At 40.6% G+C, this 25547-nt stretch overlaps 3 protein-coding genes across 13 annotated transcripts in view; 1 reads left to right on the top strand and 2 right to left on the bottom strand.

The window, feature by feature from the left end:
• The window catches only part of GPBP1L1 (GC-rich promoter binding protein 1 like 1), a 61538-nt gene extending 47513 nt beyond the window's left edge, over positions 1–14025 (bottom strand). The window contains exon 1 of one of the 4 annotated variants that reach the window (XM_025420266.3): positions 13887–14025. The gene's annotated coding sequence lies outside the window, so the exon portion shown is untranslated. Of the gene's footprint in view, positions 1–12745; positions 12887–13246; positions 13432–13848 lie in introns of those variants that run through there. The other 3 variants (XM_025420268.3, XM_025420265.3, XM_049094457.1) reach the window with 3 other exon arrangements.
• A 1219-nt stretch (positions 14026–15244) lies between these two features.
• On the top strand, positions 15245–19893 carry TMEM69 (transmembrane protein 69). The gene is made up of 3 exons (XM_049094458.1): positions 15245–15272; positions 17164–17276; positions 18890–19893. The coding sequence occupies exons 2-3, from the start codon at positions 17235–17237 to the stop codon at positions 19595–19597; spliced, it is 750 nt and encodes a 249-aa protein (XP_048950415.1). The 5' UTR covers positions 15245–15272; positions 17164–17234; the 3' UTR covers positions 19598–19893.
• Positions 17114–25547, bottom strand: part of LOC112642569 (intracisternal A particle-promoted polypeptide) — a 47763-nt gene continuing 39329 nt past the window's right edge. For 6 of the 8 annotated variants that reach the window (XM_049094445.1, XM_025420260.3, XM_035698915.2 and 3 more), the window contains one exon: positions 23094–25285. In XM_049094445.1, coding sequence (XP_048950402.1) covers positions 25061–25285 — 225 coding nt within the window. In that variant the 3' untranslated portion in view covers positions 23094–25060. Of the gene's footprint in view, positions 17321–23093; positions 25286–25547 lie in introns of those variants that run through there. The other 2 variants (XM_049094443.1, XM_049094446.1) reach the window with 2 other exon arrangements.

Raw genomic sequence — 25547 nt, 5'->3', positions numbered from 1 at the left:
AACAAATTCTGAAACAATTAAATGTTGATAAAGATGTAAAGTGAACAAAGAATTCTTATATATTGCTGGTAGAAGTGTAAATCCATATAACAACTTTGGAAAACAGTTTGGAAAATATGAAGTTGAAGATGTGAAACTTCTATGACCCAGATTTTTTAAAAAAGATTTATTTATTTATTTTGTGGGGGTGGGGTGGGAAGAAATGCAAGCAGATTCCATGCTGAGTGTGGAGCCTGATGAGTGGGGCTTGATCCCACAACCCCAAGATCACAACTTGAGCCAAAATCAAGAGTCAGACACCCAACCAATTGAGTCACTCCACCCACTCGAGAGGGTGACCCGACCCACCAATTTTAATCACACATTAACAAAACACAAAAAATATAAAATGTTCACTAAAGGATTAGACAAAAACTAAATTATCTACATTTGGTGCCTTTTTTTTTAAACACCAAAAAGTAAAAATGTAAAAATTAAGAACTATCTGCTACTATATAAAATTTTAATATTACATATTGTTTTGGGATATAATACTACAAAGCAAAATTACCTAGTAATATAAGAGAACTATCAACACCAAATTCAGGATGAAAGACACAAGGAAGGCTATGCAATCAGAGAGGACTACATAAAGGGCTTCAATTCCGCATACACACATAAGGATAGACATAGAGATCAATGGAGCAGAACCAAGAGTCCAGAAATAAACTTAATAACTATGGCCAACTGATTTTCGACAGAGGCCAAGAAATATCAATGAGGGGAAAAATGGTCTTTCTTTTCAAAAAATGGTGCTATGATAACCAGATGCCCACCAGCAAAATAAAGAAAGAAAGAAAGAATATAGACCTATATCTTAAACCACATATAAAAATTAACTTTAGGGAGGGCTCAGTCGGTTTAGTACCGGGGCGTGATACTGAGAACCCGGGATCAAGTCCCACGTTGGGCTCCCTGCATGGAACCTGCTTGTGTCTCTGCCTCTGTCTCTCATGAATAAATAAATAAAATCTTAAAAAAAAATTAACTTTAGGGGCACCTAGGTGGCACAGTCAGTTAAGCAGCCGGCTCTTGGTTTCAGCTCAGATCATGATCTCAGAGTTCTGGGACTGAGTTCTGTATCAGGCTCGTGCACTCAGCACGATGTCTGCTTCAGGATTCTCTCTCACCCTCTGCCCCTACCCCAGTTTGCTTGTGTTTTCTCTAAAATAAATAAATAAAGCTTAAAAATTTTTTAAGTGGATCAAAGGCCTGTATACAAGAGCTAAAAGTAAACATCGGAGTAAATCTTTGCAATCTACGTTGGTTAGGCAATGATCAATTAGATGTCATCAAAATTAAAAATGTTTGTGCTTTGGGGCGCCGGGGTGGATCACTCAGAAGGGTGTGCAATTCTTGATCTCAGGGTCATGAGTTCAAGCCCTATGTTGGGTGTAGAGATTACTTAAATAAATAAAACTTGGCAGCCTTGGCAGCCCGGGTGGCTCCGCAGTTTAGCACTGCCTTCAGCCCAGGGCGTGATCCTGGAGACCCGAGATCATGTCCCACATCAGGCTCCCTGCATGGAGCCTGCTTCTCCCTCTGCCTGTGTCTCTTATGAATAAATAAATAAAATCTTTTAAATCAATCTTTTTTTTAAAAAGTGTGCTTCAAATATAGACCCCCTCAAGAAACTGAAAAGACAACCCAAAGACTTAGAGAAAAGATCTGCACACCATGTATCTGATAAGGGACTTGTATTTAACATAAATTAAATCACAATGAGGGATCCCTGGGTGGCGCAGCGGTTTGGCGCCTGCCTTTGGCCCAGGGCGCGATCCTGGAGACCCGGGATCGAATCCCATCCCACGTCAGGCTCCCAGTGCATGGAGCCTGCTTCTCCCTCTGCCTGTATCTCTGCCTCTCTCTCTCTCTGTGTGTGTGTGTGACTATCATAAATAAATAAAAAATTAAAAAAAAAAATCACAATGAGATTTCACCTCATACCTGTGAGTGACTATTATCAAAAAGAAAAGAAATAACAAGTGTTGGTGAGGATGTAAATTGGTTTGTTATGGAAAACAGTATGGGGGTTCCTCAAAAAATTAAAAATAGAACTACATATAATCCAGTAATTCCACTTTCAGGTATATATCCAAAGGAAAGAGAAGTGCTAACTTGAAAACAAATGCACCCCATGTACACTGCAGCATTATTTATAGTAGATAAGATATGAAAACAACCCATCTGTCTGCCCACGGATGAACAGAGAAAGACGGAAGCCTAAGTGGCACATGTGGTTAAGTGACCGACTCTTAGTTTCAGCTCAGGGTTGTGAGATGGAGCCCTGCATCAGCTCCACACTCAGCTTAAGTTTATTTTTCCCTCTCCCCCTCCTCACTGCTTACTCTCCCTCTCTCTAAAATAAATAAATAAATCTTAAAAAAAAAAAAAAAGAAAAAAAGAAAAAGTGTCACCCTCACCACACACAGAATATTATTTAGCCATTAAAAAAAAGAAATCTATGGGCAGCCCGGGTGGCTCAGCGGTTTAGCGCTACCTTTGGCCCAGGGCCTGATCCTGGGGACCCGGGATAGAGTCTCACGTCAGGCTCCCTACATGGAGCCTGCTTCTCCCTTGGTCTGTGTCTCTGCCTCTCTCTCTCTCTCTCTCTGTCTCTCATGAATAAATAAAATCTTTAAAAAATAAAAGAAATAAAAATAAGTCTTTCCATTTGTGACAACATAAATGGACCTCAAAGGCATTATGCTAAGTAAAAGAAGTCAGACAGAAAAAGACAAATACCAAAATACAGATACTCTCTTATATGTGGAACCTACAAAAAAAAAAAAAAATCAAGGGGTCAAAAAGTAGAAACTTCCAGCCCTAAAATAAATTTCAGTCATGGAGATATTACATACAACATGGGGACTATAATTATACTGTATTGCATACTTGAAAGTTGCTGAGAGGATCTTAAAAGTTCTAATAAAAATTTGTACTGAAGCATAGTGTAGATATTAGACTTACTGTGATCATTTCACAACATTTATAGATATCTAATCATGTTATACATGAAACAAATATAATCTCATGTCGATAAAGCATCACTAAAATAAAAAATTCTTACAACTCAACAATAAAAAGACAATCCAATTTAAAAAGTGGATGGGGGGGATCCCTGGGTGGCGCAGCGGTTTGGCGCCTGCCTTCGGCCCAGGGCGCAATCCTGGAGTCCCGGGATCGAATCCCACATCGGGCTCCTGGTGCATGGAGCCTGCTTCTCCCTCTGCCTGTGTCTCTGCCTCTCTCTCTCTCTGTGACTATCATAAATAAATAAAAATTTAAAATAAATAAATAAATAAATAAATAAATAAATAAATAAATAAATAAATAAAATAAAAAGTGGATGGGGCGGCTGGGTGCTCAGTTAAGCATCTGACTCTTGTTTGTGGCTCAGGTCTTAAACTCAGGATTGTGAGATTGAGCCCTATACTGAGCTCTGCTTGAGATTCTTTCTTCTTCTGCCCCTCCCCCTCACTTGTGCATACACTCTTTCTCTCAAATAAATAAAATCTTTAAAAAATACAATTCAGGGGCAGCCCTGGGGCCTCAGCAGTTTAGCGCCGCCTTCAGCCCAGGGTGTGATCCTGCAGACCTGGGATCAAGTCCCACTCCCAGCATGGAGCCTGCTTCTCCCTCTGCCTGTGTCTCTCATAAATAAATAAAAATAAAATCTTAAAAAAAAAATACAATTTAAAAAAAGTAGACAAAGGATTTGAATAAACATTTCTCCAAAGATATTCAAATAACTATTAAGCATAGGAAAAGAAGCTTAACATCAATAGCCATGACCGAAATGCATATCAAATCCACAATGAGGGATCCCTGGGTGGCGCAGTGGTTTAGCGCCTGCCTTTGGCCCAGGGCATGATCCTGGAGACTCGGGATGGAATCCCACGTCCGGTTCCCGGTGCATGGAGCCTGCTTCTCCCTCTGCCTGTGTCTCTTGCCTCTCTCTCTCTCTGTGTGTGTGACTATCATAAATAAATAAAAATTTAAAAAATCCACAATGAGATACTATTTCACACCCACTAGCATGGTTATAATAAAAGACATAATAACAGGTGTTGCTGAGGATGTAGAGAAACTGAAACCACCATAGGCTGCTGGAGTGACTGTATGATTGTGCAGGCTCCCTGAACACAGATTCAAGTTCAACAGAGTTACCATAGAACCTAGCAATTACACTCCTAAAAAGATCCAAGATGTAAACATATGTTCACCCAAAAGCTTGTACCTCAAAGTTCACAGCACCATTATTCATAATAAATAGCCACAGAGAAGCAACAATTCAAATGCCCATCAACTGATGACTGGATAAAAAATAAGGTATAGGATACATTAAAAAAAAAAAAGAAAGAAAGAAAAGAAATACTGATACACAGTACAATATAGATGAACCTTAAACACATTATGCTAAGTGAGGAAAGTCGGACATAAAAGATGACATACCGTATCATTCTATTTATATGAAAAGTCCAGAACAGGCAAATCCATAAAGACAGAAAGACTAATGGTTGCCTTAGGGCCAGGAAGGCGACTGCTAATGGTTATGGGGTTTCTTTTTGGGGCAATGAAAATGTTCTAAAATTAGACAGTGGCAGTGGTTGTACAACTCTGAACATACAAAAAGAATACTGAATTGTACATTTAAAACGTAGAAATTTTATATTATGTAAATTATATATCAATAAAGCTGTCTTAAAAAAATTAGGACAGGGGCAGCCCGAGTGGCTCAGCGGTTTAGCGCTGCCTTCAGCCCAGGGCGTGATCCTGGAGACCCAGGATCGAGTCCCAAGTCGGGCTCCCTGCATGGAGCCTGCTTCTCCCTCTGCCTGTGTCTCTGCCTCTCTCTCTGTGTGTGTCTCTCATGATTAAATAAATAAAATCTTAAAAAAAAAAAAATTAGGACAATGATTGGTAAGGGATTGGGAACTTTTAGTGCAAAGTAACACCATGCAAATTAATTTCTTGTTGCAAGGAGAGAAGATTCATTGTTTAATATATGGATCAGAGACTACTATTACCTTAATCCAAGGATCAATCTTAGCATTATGAAAGTAGGTCAAAAAGGTATTATGTGTTTATAAATATGATGCGGAATGATATAGCTATGATGTATCCTGGCTAAAAATGTTTTGATGTAAACCTATCAAGTTTTTAGATGTACACTTTAGAGAAAAACACAAGAATTAAAGGAACAAAATAAATGACAGCACAGAATGCAACTGTACAAAATCATTCTCATGACAGAGTCCTCTCAAACTCAGTGTTACTAAAAAAATAAGGACCATGCTAGATTAAAGAGATAAGGAAACAAAAGTGTTACATGTAACAAGATCTTGGATCAGACACTAGTACTGAAGAGCTAGCCTATGATTCTATTTTAGATCAGCTGGAGAAACTTACTTATCTATGTTTTTAAAGATCTATTTATTTGGGCAGCCCTGGTGGGGCAGTGGTTTAGCGCCGCCTTGCAGCCCAGGGCGTGATCCTGGAGACCTTGGATCGAGTCCCACGTCAGGCTCTCTGCATGGAGCCTGCTTCTCCCTCTGCCTGTGTCTTTGCCTCTCTCTCTCTCTGTGTCTCTATGAATAAATAAATAAAATCTTAAAAAAAATAAAGATCTATTTATTTATTTGAAGGCAGGGGACGAGGGGCAGAGGAAGAGAATGTTCATGCAGACTCCCTGCTGAGCTCCAAGCGATCCCATGATCCATGAGACACAACCTGAGCTGAAACCAAGATGCTTAACCCACTGAGCCACCTAAGTGCCCCCTGGGGGAATTTAAATAGCACCTGGATGTTAGAAAAAAATGAACATTTATTCACATTGAAGAAAGGGTATCACCAACAAAAAAAGCAAGTTGCAAATTAATCTCGTTTTAGTAAAATAAAAATAAAAACTTACATATATGTGTTTAAAGAAAGATATGGAAAAGTGCACCGAAAGTTACAGTAGCGATTTCTGGATGAGGAGAATGTTTTTATTTTTGCATATGTATATCTCCGTTTTTTTTTTTTTTTTTAAGATTTTATTTATATATTCATGAGACACACAGAGAGAGGCAGAGCCAGAGGCAGAGGAAGAAGCTGGCTCCCTGCAGGGAGCCTGATGTGGGATTGACCCCGGATCGTACTAAACCAAAGGCAGGTGCTCAATTACTGAGTCACCCAGGTGTCCTGCATATGTACATTTCCTAGTATTCTATCCAGCAAAATACTGCTTTTATAATAATAAAAGAATCTTTAAAAGACAGAAAATCACACAGGGAGCTTTAATAAACTAATGGTGCACAAGCCTTACTCCAGCTAAATTTTAAAAGGTTGAGCACTACTGCTTTAAAAAATTGGGAGTGGATAAAAAGGAAAATTCTTGTCTAAGATTGTCTTTAAAAAAGACATATAAGTTTTTCACTTCATAAATGAGGAGACTACCCTAAATAGAGGGAATCACAAACAAAATCTTCTACAAGGAGCAAATTATATTAGCCAATTTTATTAATCAAGGTCTTTGGTTAAAAAAAAAAAAAAACTATACTTAGGTAGACTAAACAGAAAAGGAATTTATCAGAAATATATTGAAAGTTCAGAGAATGAATGAGCCTCCTTGACTTTGCAAACACGCACAGTCAAAAATCACCAACCAAGGTCACACCACAGGAAGAGTTGCTTAGGAAATTGCCCTGCTAGCACTGCCACCAGCCAATAAAATGGATTCTAAACTGCCCTTGCTTCTCTGCATCTCTCATTTCAGATTCCAGTCCCCACTCAAGTGTCTGTGACTTGCACAACTTGGGTCACAACTGTCAGGTGTTAAGGACAGAAAGTGTATGTGTAAGGCATGTATATGTGTGTACACATCAAGTTACATACACACAGCCTTTCCAGCTTCCTCTCCCACTAAGATTCACAAAAAGGCAATATATGAAGGGGGTTAAAATAGTAAACAGTCAAAAGAAATAACGAAAGTCACTTAAAAACCCAATTAGAATGTCCAAAACAGGAATCTTGCCAGTCTTTGCATCAGTAATAAACTTTAATCATTGTGCCTTCTACTTCATTGTTCCAAAAAAATTTCCTGAAAGTAATTTCACAAAATGCAAAAATTTTCAAGAGTAAAATTTACTTTCCAGATAATCTTTCCAATATTGTGTCATTCAACATTTACGAACATTTCCTGTAACCATAACTAAACACTCACTATCCCACTGATAGAAATGGAATTTAATGCAACTACAAAAGTTCCAAGTAAGAATGGTATGGTACAGAAATACATTATCTAATGCAATCTGACACATTAAATTCTGGCTGTAAAATTCAAATAACTACGTGCATTAGATTTATGCAAGTATCTGAAATTCTAAGGTTTAAGAACCAGCAAAAATGTTTTTACAGTATTTTCTCCAAAGTGACTATATCAACTACACTACAAACAAGCCACTAAGTAGTGATAACTTTTATCAAATATCTGCAGCTATGCTGACCCTGAAGGACTCAAATTCCCTATTAGAGAATAGACTGTCACATCTAAAAACTATACTTTTTTTTTTTTTTTAGGATTTTATTTATTTATTCATGAGAGACAGAGAGAGAGAGAGAGAGAGAGAGAGAGAGAGAGAGAGAGGCAGAAACATAGGCAGAGGGAAAAGCAGGTTCCATGCAGGGAGCCCAATGTGGGACTTGATCCCGGAACCCCGGGATCACGCTCTGAGCCCAAGGCAGACGCTCAACCGCTGAGCCACCCAGGCGTCCCTACATCCTTTCTTTAATTGAGAGGTGTAATAGTAAATACTATATCACCAAACATATATTTTTACTTCAAATTCATTTTACTTTACAAGCATTTCTAAAAATTTCTTCTCAAGAATAAACTTTGCTTTCAATCCAAACATTTAAGCTAGAAGGGCAGACTGGATCTAGCTGGTTCTAGCTGTGTAACTGGGCAAGTCATTCCATCTCTTTTTTGGTTCAAATCTTAGTAGTGTGGAGACTGTTGGAAAGTTGATGATTAAAGGGTGACTATAAGTAGTGTTAAGAATACTCCGGGAATGGGATGCCTGAGTGGTTCAGTGGTTGATCATCTGCCTTTGACTCAGGGTCTGATCCCAGGGTCCTGGGATCAAGTTCTACACCAGGCTCCTCACAGGGAGCCTGCTTCTTCCTTTGCCTACAACTCTGCCTCTCTCTGTCTCTCATGAATAAATAAATGAAATCTTAAAAAAAAAAAAGCACATACCTGGATGTTTTCCCTGGGAGTGTAAGGGGAGAAGTGCCTGGCCTACATACAGTCCATGTTCAAGAGGTATCAGGAATAAAATGCTTAAGGGGGTTCAGAAGGGGGCAAAAGCAATAGGGGGAAAAGTGGCTGTTGTTGGATTTTTCTTTTTTTTTTTTTAGATTAATTCGTGAAGGAAAGTGCAGAGGTGGAGAGAGTTTTAAGTAGACTCCTTGCAGAGTACAAAGCCCAACTCAAGGCTTGAGCTCACAACCCCAGAGGATCATGACCTAAACCGAAACCAAGAGTCTGATTGCCTAACTGACTGTGCAACCTAGGTACCCTGGGGAAGAACAGTTTTGAGAAGAAAAAATTTCAAACCAAATAGGCTGAGAAAACTACTCACTAGTAACCAAAACTAGAAAACAAGACAATTGCAAACCCAGCACACTCAGCTCAATTTTATATACAAAAATACATACTATGAAGAAAAAAAGGACCGGAAAAAAACTGCCTGTTAAAGTAAATAGTGGGTTGGCAAACCAAACCCTCCATTTTATATGCATATCAAAGGAAGATAAATAACTCCTCTAATTCCTCTATGCTGCTCAATTGAGAAATTTTAAGAAAGTGATACATATAAGACCTACTGAACCAGAAAAAAACTCCAAATGCACATAATCACCTATGAAGTTGTCTTCTCTCCTTCCCCCAACAAATCTCAATGTAAGAGTCAATACCCAACTACCAGCTTATAGGAATTCAGGAAAATCTCAAATGTGGCAACTACGCAGGATAAATAACCTGGTTTCTTCAACAAAAAACAAGGAAAAAAAACCCAGAAGAAACATACAAATTAAGAGGTTTGAAATAATGTCAGTAATGGTATGTGGGAACTGGATTCTGATTCAAATAAACTAGAAAAAACAACAGAAAAATACCTAAGACAGAAAGAAAAAAAATAAACTCCACATGCAGTAATCTGCTCAGATGTCAATAAATTTCATTTGGTTGGTAAAAGGACATTCATTAAAGACAATTTTATACAGTTTATTAACAATTATGAAGTGCATTGCTTTAAGAGCTCTACAAATATTATTTGCCCCAATAACCCTCTAAATTACTATTATTCCCCATTTAACAGAGGAAGAAACAGGCACAGAAATTTCACTTTAAACTCTCTCCCACTCACAAAGTTCTAAGTGGCAAGGCAGAGATTCAAATCCAGGCTATATGTAGTCCTTAATTAAAATAATATCTCTCTACATGATGTGGTCCAAACTGAGCTTTAGAATCAGAGAAAGGTGCCTGAATTCTGACCTCTCATGTTAGGTAAATTACTTAACTTCTTGGAGCCTCTGTACACTCACCTGTTGAAGGGTTAGTATCTATTTTTAAAAAGAATTTTGAGGAATGAGATTATATACATTGGCCTCTACTACAGCCTCCAGCTTTATGAAGCCCACAATAAACTATCCTTCCCATCGGACCTCATAAGACTAATTAAAAAGTAGAGCTAATAATTCATAAACATATAGCAGGAACATTGGAATGGCTCTGCCTTTTAATTAACTAGCCAAAGAGCCCCCCAAACAACTTTTCAACATACTTCAAAGAGCAATAATTCAGAAAAGAATTTTTTATATAATGAAATTTAAACTTACAATCAGAAGAAACAAGAGTCTGAAATCTGAAGTACAGCCAAACTTAAATGAATTTGATTTTTCTGAAAACAAAATGTATTCCACACAAATAGACCTATTGCTCAGAAAAGTGTACTAAAATTTTGTTCATGCTGGTGATTCTCTGGCCTGACGTCTGATTAACATAAGGCAAAGCAGTTTTATCACAGAAAAAGAAGGTAAACATAACGAGTACGTTAAAAGCCAACCCCTTTAAGAAAGATAGCTTTCTATGTTGTCATTCTGTAACATTTTCCACTTATGTTAATCTACTAAATTCTTCGGTGGCAAAATGTTTTATGGTCATTTAGGTATTTCTCATCCTTAGCACCCAAAACTGGCTCCACAGTAGAGCCTGTAGCATTTCTTGAAATGGGGAAGAGGGGCTAATTGTTTGCTTTAATAAAAGAAAATAATGGACTTTTTGAAATATTTACCATTTATCTGAAATCACCTATAAAGATTCAATTTACGTAACAGCAATATTTTACCTCCTTAGTTAAGATTACCAATGGATGAAAGTTCAGTTATTCTTGAGGAACTACTTTTCAAGTTTGAATGTAGCCAGTTTTGTTTTGGGGAGACTTCAATGGGAAATAAAAATCAGAGTCTGATTTAGAAATGACTTGGACAGCTAGGTCTCAGCATACCAAACATTAAACTCCAGACAAAGACAACTACAGTCGTATGTGAGGTAACATGATATCTATGTGCCACCTAGATTTTTCCTCCCATCTATTTGAAAAACCATAAATAGCCCACCATAAAATTTACCTTTTCCATGAAGTACTTTTTTAGTTGGGATCCTTTAAAACTGTTGTACCAAAATAAATAAATAAATAAGTAAATAAGTAAATAAGCAAATAAGCAAATAAGTAAATAAATAAATAAATAAATAAATAAATAGAACTGTTGTATCTCCCACCTTTTCCAACAGTCTTATTTTAATCATTAAAGACAGCACCCATAATGGTTAAGCACAATGACTTAGAAACAGATTGCTTAGGTCCTTGCACATTAGTTATCACGGTTAGTAAGTACATACAATTTAACCATAAAACAAAGATATGCAATCTCCTGAAGAATGATTCATAATTGTGTATTATATCTTTAACTGAGAATTTAAAAATGGATTAATGAATTAAGCAGAAATGTGTTTCAGATTTCTTATCATTACAAACTTATTAAAATGGTTGCATGTGCCCTTCCTCAGCCAAGCTTTTAAACAGCCACTGATAAGAAAACTGGTGAATTGCATTTATACAAAATAAAAAGGCTTCCTAACATCAACCTCCCATTTCAAGAACTCTGAAACTATCCAGAATCAACTGAAAAAATATTTATATCAACATGTACAAACCATTTTGAGTACCCAAGTTTTAGTTGTTCAGTAGGCAAACTGGCAAAACAGAATGCAACGGACTTGTTATTTCTATAAAGTACTTCAAATATTTCTCTCATAAAATCACGAAAATTATTTAAGAAAAAAAAAATTCCAGGGGAACCGATAAACTTTTGTGTTGAAAGAATGTATTAAGGTAAAGTGAAACTGACTCCCTAGGGAAGATGACAGCTTATTTTACTATTAATTACCAAGTTCTCATTCACAATTAGCATTTTATTATTTTTACCTTTTACAAAGATTGCAACCTGAAACTGAAGCACCTTTCCAAACCCTGAAGTTATCTGTTCTTGGTTTCCATTCTATGCCTTTGTGTTTTAAGTTAAATTTCTGGATCTAATAGTTTAAAAAAGGGGGGTGGCAAACAAAAAAGACAGCCTTTTGAAAGAGCACAACAATCAGGAGCTCCACATCTAAAGTTCGTTTTCACTTGTCTCACCATTTGCAACAAATATCCCAAACTTAAGAGTACCGTGATTCCCTTTCAAGTATTACACAGAAAAGGCAAAAAGTCCGCCAAATTAGAAATCTAAGTCTTTAGAAGACTACCAATCACTTTACTTTTTGATGGGATTCACATAGAAACGTGTGACTTCTGTTACTAAACTAAAACATGAACCACCATTAGCTGGTTTTTTTTTTTCCTGGTAAGCAAGAAGTATCAAAGTTAAGAGCAAGTATTTCGACAAATATGACAAACCAACCTCAGAGCACAAAGTTGGCTGATAAAATTACCATCGTAGCACAATTTCAAAACTATAAGCAACCACACACACACACACACACACACACAACCGCACCCACTCTTACGTAAACTTTTCGAGTAAGCAAACTTCTTTTTTTTTTTTTTTTTTTTTTTTTTTAAATATTTTATTTATTTATTCATAGAGACACAGAATGAGAGAGAGGCAGAGACACAGGCAGAGGGAGAAGCAGGCTCCATGCAGGGAGCCCGATGTGGGACTCGATCCTGGGTCTCCAGGATCATACCTCAGGCTGCAGGCGGCGCTAAACCGCTGCGCCATGGGGGCTGCCCAGCAAACTTCTTTAGCCTCACCTTTGTTTTCACCTAGCAAGGTCCCTTCAAGACAAGACAGCAATTGCAAGATCAAAACATCCAAAGATTCAGTTGCTGTCCTCGTAGGACAAACAGCCAACAATTTAAGACATGGTAACGTATTTAAGTTACCGAAGCTTAGGGCACTTCCCCAAGCTACAGCCATTTTAGATTCAGCCTTTCTTTTGAATTTCACGGGGGGTGGAGAGAGGTAGATTTAAAACAGAAAAAAAAAAAAAAAAATCTAGTTAAAACTCTTCAAGATCGACTGGTTTTTCGGGGGGAGGGAAGTAATCCGTAGGTACTGGAAACCGACTTAATCAAAATCAAAGAAAACACCTTACCCCCAAGAAGGACCTAAAACGCTGGTGGTCAAAGCTCCTTTTCCCCTCAGATGCCCCACAGCGGACTTAAACAATTTTCTTACTCCTTAGGTTTTCCTTCGTTGGAAAACAAAAGCCCCTGGCTCTAATTTGGGAAGGAAGGAAAAAGGAACCCGTAAAAGCAAGCCCTTCAAAAACACCAACAAGCCGGAACGCCTGGAGAGGAGCCAGAGAGCCGCAGGTGAGCGTTCCGACCCGGAGACCAAAGTTGAAGTAGGAGCTCACGGGCAAAGCCGCCGCGACCTCGGCTGCAGAGCTCCGCGCGCGGGGGGCGGCCGGAGCGAACCGCAGCACCGCGGGCCCTCGGCCGCTCTCCCCGCCCCGGGCCGACCTGCACCAACCACCTGTGTGAGAGCCTCCTTCAACTAGTTCCAGCAGCCGGCCCGTTGGGCACCGGGCGGAGCCCCGCGGCGGAACGACTCAGGATCCCCGACCGCTCCGTCGTCTGGAACCCCCACTCACCCGGCAGCAGCGGGGCTGCAGCTAGGGGCCAGACGCGGCGTCTGAGGGCGCGTCCCCAGCTTCCTGATCCCGCAGAGGTGGAGAGCCCACAACCATAACAAAGCTCTTCCCAAAATGGCTGCCCGGCCCACACGGCGCTGAGGGGCAGAGGCGGGGAGGAGCGACGACCGGCCCGGCCCTCCCCCCTCCGGCCCCGCCTCACACACGCCCACCCGCTCGCACCGCCCACAGGAGCGCAAGCGCAGGAGCGCCGCTCGGGTGACCCTGCCGGCGCCCCACGCCGCCAACGTTCCGCCGCGTGAACGGCAGTTATTCCCCGCGCGGTCCCCACCCCCCACCCGCCGCGGCTCGGGGCAGTGCGCGGCGGCCCCCACCCCTCTGCGGACCTGAGTGCTGGGCCTTCCCTCGCGCCGCCCCCGCGGGGGTGACCCGCCGAGTTTGGAACCCCTCCTCATTCCCCGGCCCAGCACGAGGGCCTGGATGCGAGTGAATGAGTGGGTGGGTGTGTATGTGTGTACCGCTTTCCCCGCCCCTTCAGCCTCGCGTACCCCACTTCTGGGCATGCTCGCGTCCCCAAACTACCCGTACAAGTACTAGCAAACCGGTTTCGTAGGATCGTGTGTGTGCCGACCCTTCCCACCTTCCGCTCCTTCCTTCCTTCACGTGCGCGCGTCGTGGAAGACTCCAGCCCCCAGCGGGGTGCGCGGCGGTGCTCTGGGGGCCTGCGCGCCCGGGGCGCACGCGCTACCCGCTGGGAGTGGTAGTTCCGCCCGACGGCTGGCGTCGCGTCCCGGGCCCGGCGCAGGGCGGGTTTGTGTCTGGAGCCTGCTCCTCTGCCGGAGCGGAGAAGCTGTTTCTCTGACCCAAAGTCTCATTGGGTGTCGCACTACGAGAAGGGGCGGCGCTGCCCTGGCAGACGGAGAAGGAAATAAAAGTGAAAGCCTAGCGCTTACTCCGAACAATTCACGGTGGGCCCATCCCGCACGGAACGCTGAGCCGAGTGACGGCAGGCAGGCAGCCAGGAAGCTGGTGACCTAGGATCCGGAGGAGTGGGAGGAACTGGCCGTGGCCAGCCTGGGCCCTTTCGGCTGTTTTCAGAAGGACGCTCAGATTGCCTGGTGCTCTCTTCTCTGATTGACTTAGCAAATAGAAGACCACTCCGTCCGAGGTCACAGAGCCGACAAATAAGTAAAAGCAGAGGGTGACGGAAGGAATAGTCGACTTTTCAGATCAACCCTAAGCCCAAGATTGTGATCACTACACCTACCACGGAAGCGAAAACCCTACTCTTTGTGCTCTTTATTTTACTTAATGGAGTTTCCAGGTCCAAGCAAAGAGAATGGAAGTAAAAACAGTTTTTGTTTTTCTGAGTAGTTCAGGAGCCTAATTCGGAGTAAGATGTGCCCCATCGATCCTTGAAACCCTGTTATGGGTTTCAGTGATGGCAAGCAATTTGGCCAAGTCACACCTGCCCTAGACTCCAAATCTCTCCAACCTAACTACAACACCATCATTGTTGACATTGTTTCAGTAGTTGTGCTCTACCTTCCCGAACTCTGAGGGCCAGGTTCTGCTGGCTGGGAAACCTGGAAGAGAGAGGCAAGGGCCATCGAGGTACCCTACAGAGTTCAAAAGCCGGCTTCCAGAATTTTTTTTTTTTTTTAAGGTTTTATTTATTCATGAGAGACACAGAGAGGCAGAGACACAGGCAGAGGGAAAAGCAGGCTCCATGAAGGGAGCCCGACGCGGGACTCGATCCCGAGACCCCAGGATCACGCCCTGGGCGGAAGGCAGGCGCCAAACCACTGACCACCCAGGGATCCCCAGAATTCAGATGTAAAAAAATGACCCAAGATGGAAAGCCCGGAATGGGAACCAGTTAGCTCTGGTTAGGTCCCCACCCGGACTCTTTTTCTTGTTCTCAGGAAGTGGGCGGGCACTGTCAAATCCCACCCGCCGGAAATACGTTTTCGTGAGTTTCTGGCTGTTCTTGCGGCTCAGTTTTCCATCTCCGGGTTCGACACTGGCAAGTATACTTCTATATACAGCAGAGCTGCTGGCACAGGGTGCAAATTGGGGAGTGGAGGTGGGGCTGGGACCAAGAGTTGACAGTAAATCAAAGCCACGGGCACTGTCGGACAAAGCGTCCCGGAGATCCTTGCGTTCTTACCGCGCGCCTTTTTCTCTAAAGTCGGCTCTGAGGCTTGCAGTTCGCAACTGTTTCCTCCGGCAGTGGCAGCATCGGGCGTTTTCACCTAAATTGAGCGGATTAACCCTTGGGTCTTTGCCCTTAATTATCTCACCAGTTTCCGTCCCCAGGCAATAGGCTATCACTCTTCTATTCAACACCCAGTAGTTGAAAAGCACATGGTCACAGTACACAGGGAGTCCCCGATGAGAAGAGCGCTTTCAGATTTTTAAGGGGAGTGGTCTGGAAAGCCCTTATGCAGGTGATTTTGACCAAAATCAACGTACAGTGAACGTACAGTGAACAATCAGCGTACAGTGAGTGTGTAGGCCCTGCAGATGTGTTTGGAGGTCAGGAGGTGGGTGTAAGTGCCATGTAAGATCTCCTCAGAGGCCCAGCATAACTTACCTCCCTGCGTCTTTATGTTATAGAATGAAAGCATTGGTGGAATACAGGATTTCTCTACCTGGCCCTAAAAGCTGTGACCTAGAAATCAGTTCAATAAAGCGTTTAGGTAGCAAATATGGGTTCTGTGTCTTTTAGACACCTCATTCTCCTGATTAAGAATGAAATTCGTATAAAACACATCTGGATCCATATTCTCAACCACTTACTGAAGGCTTAGGTTAGAGTTCTTAACCATTTCCTCTTGTGTACGGTGGGAATATAGCTAATATTTTTTGAGCGCTTACTTTGTGTCAGGGACAGTCTGCAGCTCTTTACATATATTCATTTAATTTTACAACGACCCTATGTAGTTATTTTAGTTCATTTCAAAAATGAGTAAACTGCAACATGACAAAGCTAAATAACTTTTCCAAAATTACATACCTAATAAGTGGTGGAGCCAGGATGCCAACACAAATTGTTTGACTCCAAAATCTTCACTCTAACCTAACAGGCTATAGTGTCTCTCAGCACCAAATTGATGAGGTGGTTGTATTTTTAAATGAGTTAATAGGGCAGCCCTGATGGCCCAGCGGTTTGGCGCCACCTTCCGCCCAGGGCGTGATCCTGGAGACCTGGGATCGAGTCCCACATCAGGCTCCCTGCATGGAGCCTGCTTCTCCGTCTGCCTGTGTCTCTGCCTCTCTCTCTTTCTCTGTGTCTGTCATAAATAAATAAATAAAATCTTCAAAAATAAATAAATGAGTTAATGCAGAGTGCCTGGCTGGCTCAGTGACTCAGTGTGGGGGTTGTGAGTTCAAGCCCTACATTGGGTGTATTACTTAAAAATAAAATCTTAAATGAGTTGAGGTATCTAAAACACATAGTTACAGTACTTGGTTCATACAATTGAACTTGGTTCAATACAATTGTATTAATTGCTATTATTCGTTATTTTGAGCCTAAGCCCCACAGATAGGGTAAAAAAAGAGAACAAGAGAAGCTATAACCTTCAGTTTTAAAGGTAAGAAAACAGTGCTTCAAGGAAGCAATTTACATAAGGTAACACAGCTGGGGAATTATAAATGTAAAACACAGATCTTCTGTCTCTGTGCATTACTTTTCCTGTTACACCAAACAGCAAAAGATAAATTAATGGTTATGAAAAGAAAAGGATCTGTTTACTTAATGTATTAGTGATTTCTGCAAAACATTAATGATTATTTTCAAAGGAAGTGTGTTATATGGAAAAAATTCTTTAGTTCCTACTTACAAAAAAATTATGCATAAAATGAAAAGTAAGTGACATCTTGTTTTATTTTGCAACATGCTTCTGATTCAGCTCCTCCACCTAGATGCATTAATCAGAACTGCCTGGCATCTTCCTGAGCAAGACTTTCAGTAGTACCCAGTATGCTTCATTTCATCCAGAAGTTTCCTCAAGCATCTTCAAAGGTTGGTTTATCCAGCAAATATTTGCTGGCATTGATTCACTGGGGCTATAGCAGTGAAAAAAAAGACAAAATCCTTATCTTTATATGTTTATGTAATAGGGGAAAGGGTGAGTAAAAAATAAGTAAAATATTTAATATTGCAAGTGGCAAGTCCTCTGGAGAACATAAAGCAGGGAAGGAGAATAGGGAATATCAACAATAGATTTAGGATTGCACTTTAAAAATAGAGTCAATTAAGCATCTGCTTATTGATTTCGGTCTTTTTTTTTTTTTTTTTTTTTTTTTTAGATTTTATTTATTCATGAGAGACACACAGAGAAGCAGAGACACAGACAGAGGGAAAAGCAGGCTCCTTGAAGGGAGCCCTAATGTGGGACTTGATCCCCGGACCTGGGATCACGCCCTGAGCCAAAGGCAGATGCTCAACTGCTGAGCCACCCAGGCATCCCTCAACTCAGGTCTTGATCTCCTTACTTCCACACTGGGCATGGAGCCTGCTTGAGATTCTCTCTTTCCCCCTTTGCCCCCGCCCAATGCTCTCTGTCGAGAGAAAGAAAAGAAAAGAAAAGAGAAAGAGGGAGGGAGGGAGGGAAAAAAAGAAAGAAAAAGAAAGAAAGAAAGAAAGAAAGAAGAAAGAAAGAAAGAAAGAAAGAAAGAAAGAAAGAAAGAAAGAAAGAAAGAAAGAAAGAAAGAAGAAAGAGGAAGGAAGGGAGGGAGGGGAAGGGGAAGGGAAAAGGGGAGCAAAGTAATAGGTTAGAATTCTAGGCAAAGACAAGTAGAAACGAATGGAGCTATGGAAAGTATGCAGTGTCTCTAAAGCTAAGTTGGAAAGTAGACTGCTTTCTCTATATAAAATAGCATTCCCACAGTAATTAATGCTGCTTCTTTTGCAGGTTATAAATAGCAGAGGCAGTTTAAAATGCCAAGTACTAGGGATGCCTGGGTGGCTGAGCGGTTGGGCGCCTGCTTTCGGCTGAGGTCATGTCATGATCCCCAGATGCAGGATCAAGTCCCGCATCAGGCTCCCTGAGAGGAGCCTGCTTCTCCTTCTGCCTGTGTCTCTCATGAATAAATAAATAAATCTTTTTAAAAAATGCCATGTAGGGATCCCTGGGTGGCGCAGCGGTTTGGCGCCTGCCTTTGGCCCAGGGCGCGATCCTGGAGACCCGGGATCGAATCCCACATCGGGCTCCCGGTGCATGGAGCCTGCTTCTCCCTCTGCCTGTGTCTCTGCCTCTCTCTCTCTCTCTCTCTCTCTCTGTGTGTGTGACTATCATAAATAAATAAAAATTAAAAAAAATAAAAATAAAAAAAAAATAAAAAATGCCATGTAATAAAGATATAGTCTTTACCTGTTCTCCTTTCAGATATTCCTCTTATGGGATAAGATTAGTGGTAGGCTAAACACATCACTAGGTTTCTATTTGCATGTTGTATAGCTGTTTGCTAGCCTTAGCTAGCATTAACAGCACCCTGTAGTCCAACCTTTCTGTAAAGTTTGATGTAGTAATAGAGGGTAGATGGTTTGTTTTTAAATTGTTTCAGTTTGGGATTAACTAAGACATTGTGGTTATTAAAAAATCTTTTTATCTACTGGTTTTGTTTTTTCTGTAGATGCTGAAGTATCCTTTCCCAGTCCGACTAGGAGTCAGCAGAATTGAAACACTTTCTCTCAAGACATGTCACCAGCAGAAATTTTCCCCTTTGTTTCCAAGGCCTTGGTTTTTCTCATCATTTCCAGTGTATATGAGGAAGACACAGTACTATCATACTTCCCCATGCAGCTTTAAGAAGAAGAAGCAAGAAGTAGTTCCAGCCAAGCCACCACTCACCATCACTTACCTGCTTGACAGCCCAAAGCCAGCATTATACATAACTCTGGCAGGACTAATCCCCTTTGTTGTTCCACCAGTGGTCATGGTGATGACAAAGACCTATATCCCCTTATTAGCTTTCACTCAGATGGCTTATGGAGCCAGTTTCCTATCTTTCTTGGGAGGGATCAGATGGGGTTTTGCTCTGCCAGAAGGTAGTGCAGCCAAACCAGACTTTCTCAATTTAGCTAATAGTACAGCTCCTGTTGTGTTCTCATGGTTTGCCTTCCTTATTTCTGAAAGACTCAGTGAAGCTATAGTCACAGTAATAATAGGTTTGGGGATAGCATTACACATTGAACTTTTTCTCTTGCCACATTATCCCAATTGGTTCAAGGCCCTTAAGATAGTAGTCACTTTAGTGGCCTTGTTTTCATTTATAATCACTTTACTAGTTAAAGAAATTTATCCAGAGAAAGGACCCAAGAGACCTGGTCAAATAGAATAAATAAAAAACTACTCTGTAGATGACGTTAGCATGTTGGCTATAAGCCTTGGAATGTTTTGTTTTAGCATCACCTTTTTCCTCCTCCTGTTTAGCTTTTTTTCTCCATCAATGGTTATTTATCCTTAACAGATTATTTTCATTTCTAGAAATCTTTATTGTCAAATATTTACTTGATTGATAACAGTTTGAAAATCCCTAACAAGTCATTTTCACTTAACAGTTTTTGGTCTTTATGAATATATATTTTAATGTTTTACTTTTTTAAAAGAATATAAAATAATAAAAATGAAAATCCCTTTTGTTGAGCCTTATTATGATCATTGAAAAAAGACAGGCACATTCTCCTACAAGAGGAAAACTTTGTATCCATCAGTGTGAAAATAATAGGTGGTTCCGGTGTGGAGTATTCATTGCAACTGGCCCTGGGGATTGCGTTTTGAAGCTCATTTCATCTGGTATAAGCTAGTTACATGAGCTGAAAGATTCTGTGGCTCTAAAGTCAGGAGGAAGCAGTGTCATGAGGGGAAGCCAGGTTCAAAGAAAAGCTGGACATATTTTCCAGTTTTTATGGACACAACTTCATCTCCAAAGAACACCAGCTAGTCAAAATAATTTTGAAGAATAAAATTACTAGTATATGGGGGATCCCTGGGAGGCTCAGTGGTTTAGAGCCTGCCTTCAGCCCAGGGTGTGATTCTGGAGACCTGGGATTGAGTCTCACATCAGGCTCCCTGCATGGAGGCTGCTTCTCCCTCTGCCTGTGTCTCTGCGCCTCTCTCTCTCTCTATGTCTCTCATGAATAAAAATCTTTTTTAAAAATTAGTATATGTAAACTAGGGAAAGTCAAGATGGAGCCATCTTTTTAATTTTTTGTTGCTTTTTGTTTTGCCACCTTGATGTTCTAACAAACAGGGCTCTTTAGTTTTACTTATTAACTCAAAAAGAAGCTTTTTAATTTTAAAAAATTTTTATTATTTTTAAATATTTTATTTATTTATTCATAAGAGATACAGAGACAGAGAGAGGCAGAGACACAGGCAGAGGGAGAAGCAGGCTCCGTGCAGGGAACCTGATGTGGGACTTGATCCCTGGTCTCCAGGATCAGGCCCTGGGCTGAAGGCGGCCTCTGAGCCACCTGGGCTGCCCCAAAGAAGCTTTTTTAAAACAAGCAAAAGCAACACCTTAGATTCTAACTTGAAAACTTGGTCTCTTGAGCATCTTATAAAAAAGGAAAAACAGGGATCCCTGGGTGGCGCAGCGGTTTGGCGCCTGCCTTTGGCCCAGGGCGCGATCCTGGAGACCCGGGATCGAATCCCACATCGGGCTCCCGGTGCATGGAGCCTGCTTCTCCCTCTGCCTGTGTCTCTGCCCCCCTCTCTCTCTCTCTCTGTGACTATCATAAATAAAAAAAAAAAAAAAAAAAAAAGGAAAAACATTCTAAATAGCATAAGAATATAAATCAGTAAAGTATCAAGTGGTATGTTATCTTTGTATAACTCAAATATTAGTCTGGGGATCCCTGGGTGGCACAGCGGTTTAGCACCTGCCTTTGGCCCAGGGCACAATCCTGGAGACCCGGGATCGAATCCCACGTCGGGCTCCTGGTGCATGGAGCCTGCTTCTCCCTCTGCCTGTGTCTCTGCCTCTCTCTCTCTCTCTGTGTGTGACTATCATAAATAAAAATAAATAAATAAATAAATAAATAGACAAATTACAAATATTAGTCTGAATTTCATAAGCTGAACTGTATTTTCTCCATGTCCCCAATATCTCAGAATGTGACCTTATTTGGAGACAGGTCTTTACAGAAGTTATAAGGCTAAAATGAGATTTTAAGGGTAGGCTGTAATATTACTGGTATCCTTATAACAAGGAAAAACTTGCATACCAGGAAAATGCCACATGTACATGAAGTTAGCCATCCAGATTCCTAGGAGAGAAGCCTGGAATAGATGCCTTCCTTTTAGCACTTAGAAGGAATGGGCTACTAACACCTTGATTTTAATTTTTTTTTTTATTTGTTTATGATAGTCACAGAGAGAGAGAGAGAGAGAGGCAGAGACACAGGCAGAGGGAGAAGCAGGCTCCATGCACCGGGAGCCCGACGTGGGATTTGATCCCGGGTCTCCAGGATCGCGCCCTGGGCCAAAGGCAGGCGCCAAACCGCTGCGCCACCCAGGGATCCCACACCTTGATTTTAGACTTCCAGGTTCCAAAACTTTGAGAATAAATTCTATTGTTTTAAATTTCTGTGGTACTTTGTTACAGCAGCCCTAGCAAACAAGTACACCACCACAGAGCTAGACCTTGTTCTGATCATTGAGAAGCTTACCAATGAAAGCCCATAGCTGAAACCACCACACAATTCTTCTTTATTAATACAAAGAATAGTACACGACAGCCGGATATTGAAGGAAGGAAAGCTTATCCTCTTCAGATCTTTCTCAAATCTACTAAGTGTTTTCGTGAAGAAACTTAATTCTTTGCTTCTAAATTGCATGAGGACTACACAAAAAAACTTATCTAATCTCAAATTCATCATCTTTCAGAATAGGGGCAAGTCACTTTTAAGCTAACTGCCTGATTTCACTAAACAAAGGTAGGTAAGGGCAGCCCTGGTGGCGCAGCGGTTTAGCACCGCCTGCAGCCCAGGGTGTGATCTTGGAGACCCGGGATCGAGTCCCACGTCAGGCTCCTTGCATGGAGCCTGCTTCTCCCTCTGCCTGTGTCTTTGCCTCTCTCTCTCTAGCTATGTCACTATGAATAAATAAATAAATAATCTTTAAAAAAAAAAAAAAACACAAAGGTAGGTAAATGCACTTTACAAGTGAATTACAGTGTATGATTCTTTAAAAAAACTGATTTTAAAGTACACCTGACTTTAAGTACATTCAACAGGATATTTAGAAGTTTATTAGATTGTCAAATATTTTGGAGGAAGATCACATTAGTAGCTGCTCAGAAGACAAATTTATTTTTCTTAAGATTTTTAAAAAATTATTTATTCATGAGACACACAGAGAGAGAGAGGCAGAGACACCGGTATAGGGAAAAGCAGGCTTCATGCAGGGAGCCTGACATGGGACTTGATCCCTGGTCTCCAGGACCACACCCTGGGCTGAAGGCAGCGCTAAACCACTGAGCCACCAGGGCTGCCCAGAAAACAAATTTAAATGTAAGAAGTAAATGTGCAAGTCCCTAAATGTAAAATAAAATAATAAAAAATGAGCAATCCTAATACAGTTGGGTAATCTAGGAAGACTGGTAATATACTAAGTTAATAAACACAAGGAAAGGGATGCCTGGGTGGCTCAGCGGTTGAGCATCTGCCTTTGGCCCAGGGCATGATTCCGGGATCCAGGATTGAGTCCCACATCCGGCTCCTTGCAGGGAGCCTGCTTCTCCCTCTGCATATGTCTCTGCCTCTCTCTCTGTGTCTCTCATGAGTAAATAAATAAAATCTTTAAAAAAAAATAAAATAAACACAAGGAAAAGCAAAAATTAACATACTTTATTAGTAGATTATTTTTAAAACCATATCATTACCTAGAAAATAATAAGCATTTTTACAATAATATATTTACAAGGATTGTTAGGACATATTAAGCCCAAACACAGATTGTCTTGACATGTTTCTGCCACAGCAGTACAAAATGCCTCCCTTCACAGTGCCATTTTAGGTTGGTACCAGGCAATAATGGGAATTAAATTATAGGAATATTCTGTAAATCTCTTGAACCAAAATGCAGATTCTCTGTAACTAGAAATATTAAAGGCACATTAATTAGAGTTTAAATAATCTACAAATTATCTGTCACTCCTTGACATCTTATAGATCTCAACCAGGCATCTATGACCCTTCAGACTTTAGGATACCCCAAAGAAAGGGACACAGAGCTTTCTGTCTGTACTACATAAGCTTTTCTTAATACATGCATATGGTTAAGTTATGAAAGAAAGTATCCTTGTGGGTCAATCCAAATATTTTGGATGTGAGTGCTACCTGAATCTTTAATGCTTACCATCAAAGATTTTCTATCTAAATAAGATGCTGATGCCTATATAATTATAATAATACACTTAAGGACTTTAGGAAAGAAAAGGAAATCAGGGGTGCCTGGCTGGTTTGGTCAGAGGAGCATATAACTCTTGATCTTAGGGTTGTGGGTTCAAGCCCCAACCTCGGTGCAGAGATTACTTAAAAACAAAATCTTAAAAAAAAAAAAAAAAAAGGGAAAAGGGGAAAAAGAAAAGGAAAAGGGGAAATCAGGGATATACAAATCAAATCCTGGAATCACTAGATAAACCTAAATGTATGCAAGACCTTTAATATGAATGGCTCTAAACGACTAGTAGAAATAACTAAAAGTGATGGTCAGGTACACAAAAAATGTTCCTCTCAGAACTGGACAGATAACCATTCTTTAGAATGTTTCTCAAGTGAAAAACGAAAAGTTTTGAGAAGTAGTTCTGGACCACAGGCCTTTCAACTTAACACTTTTATCAATGTCTATAAATAGCTTCATAAGTACCTATAATTCCACGGTCTCCAAACCAGGCAGTGGCTTTCTACTAAGTTCATACTTAGGATTGCCCAAGTACAAGGAAGTTTCACAAAGCTTGATAGTCTAATAAAATCCCCTCTTCCCAAAGCCAAGCAGATATTTTTGATAACCATTTAGAAATTAGGAAAGAAATTTAATAAGTACATACATCTCACTGGGCTCTGTCACCCATTATATCATCCAATTGTACTAAAGGACTGTCACTAAGAACCTCCTAGTAATTTCTCACTTGCACTTTCAGCATTAAGACAAAAAAAATAAGTGAGCAAAAGCTTTTTTAATCCTGTATTAACAGGCAAAAATTTATTTATCTATATAAACATCTATACAGATAGGTAGATATTTCCCACATGTTCCTCCCAGTATATCTGGTGCCAATAAAAAGTTTGGGACTAGTGAAAACTCCTAGCATCAAATAAAAAGGGAATTGTTTCGTTGGCTTTTCTCCGTTAAGTTCAACTGTGGCCATGGAAAACTGTCTGTAGATTGAACCATGAATCTACAGACATCTTTAAACTACTCACTGATATTCCTACAGTACTTAAGGGTCATGTTACAGCATGGTTTGCACTGGAGAAGCATGAATGGGGCTATTTGCCAAGAAGCTTCTAGCAAATCATTTTTACAAATAGGACTCTAAGGGGAGAATTCTAGAGCATAAACAGCATTTCTATTGGTAAGCTTGGCAAATCTGTGTGAGTTCTTTAATATTTAGGATATGTTCCATATTTCTCCTTACTCAAATTCTTAGAAAAATCATTCTTTAGTCATTTATCTACCAAATACATGGAAAATTCAGTAGAATCAGAGGGTCCTATCACCAAATACATGTGTGACTTGCAAAGGGTCAGATCCTCTATTTTCAAAATGTTTCTTGTGCTCCCTTATGCTTTATATTTCATAGTACAGCAACACCTCCTTCACAACGACTGGTGATCATGTTACCGATTTCTGTCCATGTATCTGAATGAGGGTTATAAACTTCAACTGAATCCAAGGTACCTGGAGCCAAGAAATCATGGCTGGAAGATCGACCTCCAGAAACATACAGAAGCCCATTGACTGCCACAACACACATGCCTGCTCTAGGCACTTTCATTGAGGCAACTTCAACCCACTTTTCCTGGTTAAGAGAAAAAAAGCAGAATCATAAAATGATAGTAAAGAAAACTGCTGAGAAATCACATATTCTAATTCTTTTATATACTTAAATTTCAAACTCAGGGTCTAGTCATAAATATATATATATATATACACACACACACACACACACACATATATATATAAAACATTTTCTTTTTTTAAGAATTTATTTATTCATGAGAGACACATTGAGAAAGTCGGGACATAGGCAGAGAGAGAAGGAGGCTCCCTTCAGGGAGTCT

The sequence above is a fragment of the Canis lupus genome, chromosome 15 (assembly GCF_003254725.2).
Source record: "Canis lupus dingo isolate Sandy chromosome 15, ASM325472v2, whole genome shotgun sequence".
NCBI lineage: Eukaryota > Metazoa > Chordata > Mammalia > Carnivora > Canidae > Canis > Canis lupus.
This window is presented reverse-complemented; position numbering and strand designations above follow the sequence as displayed.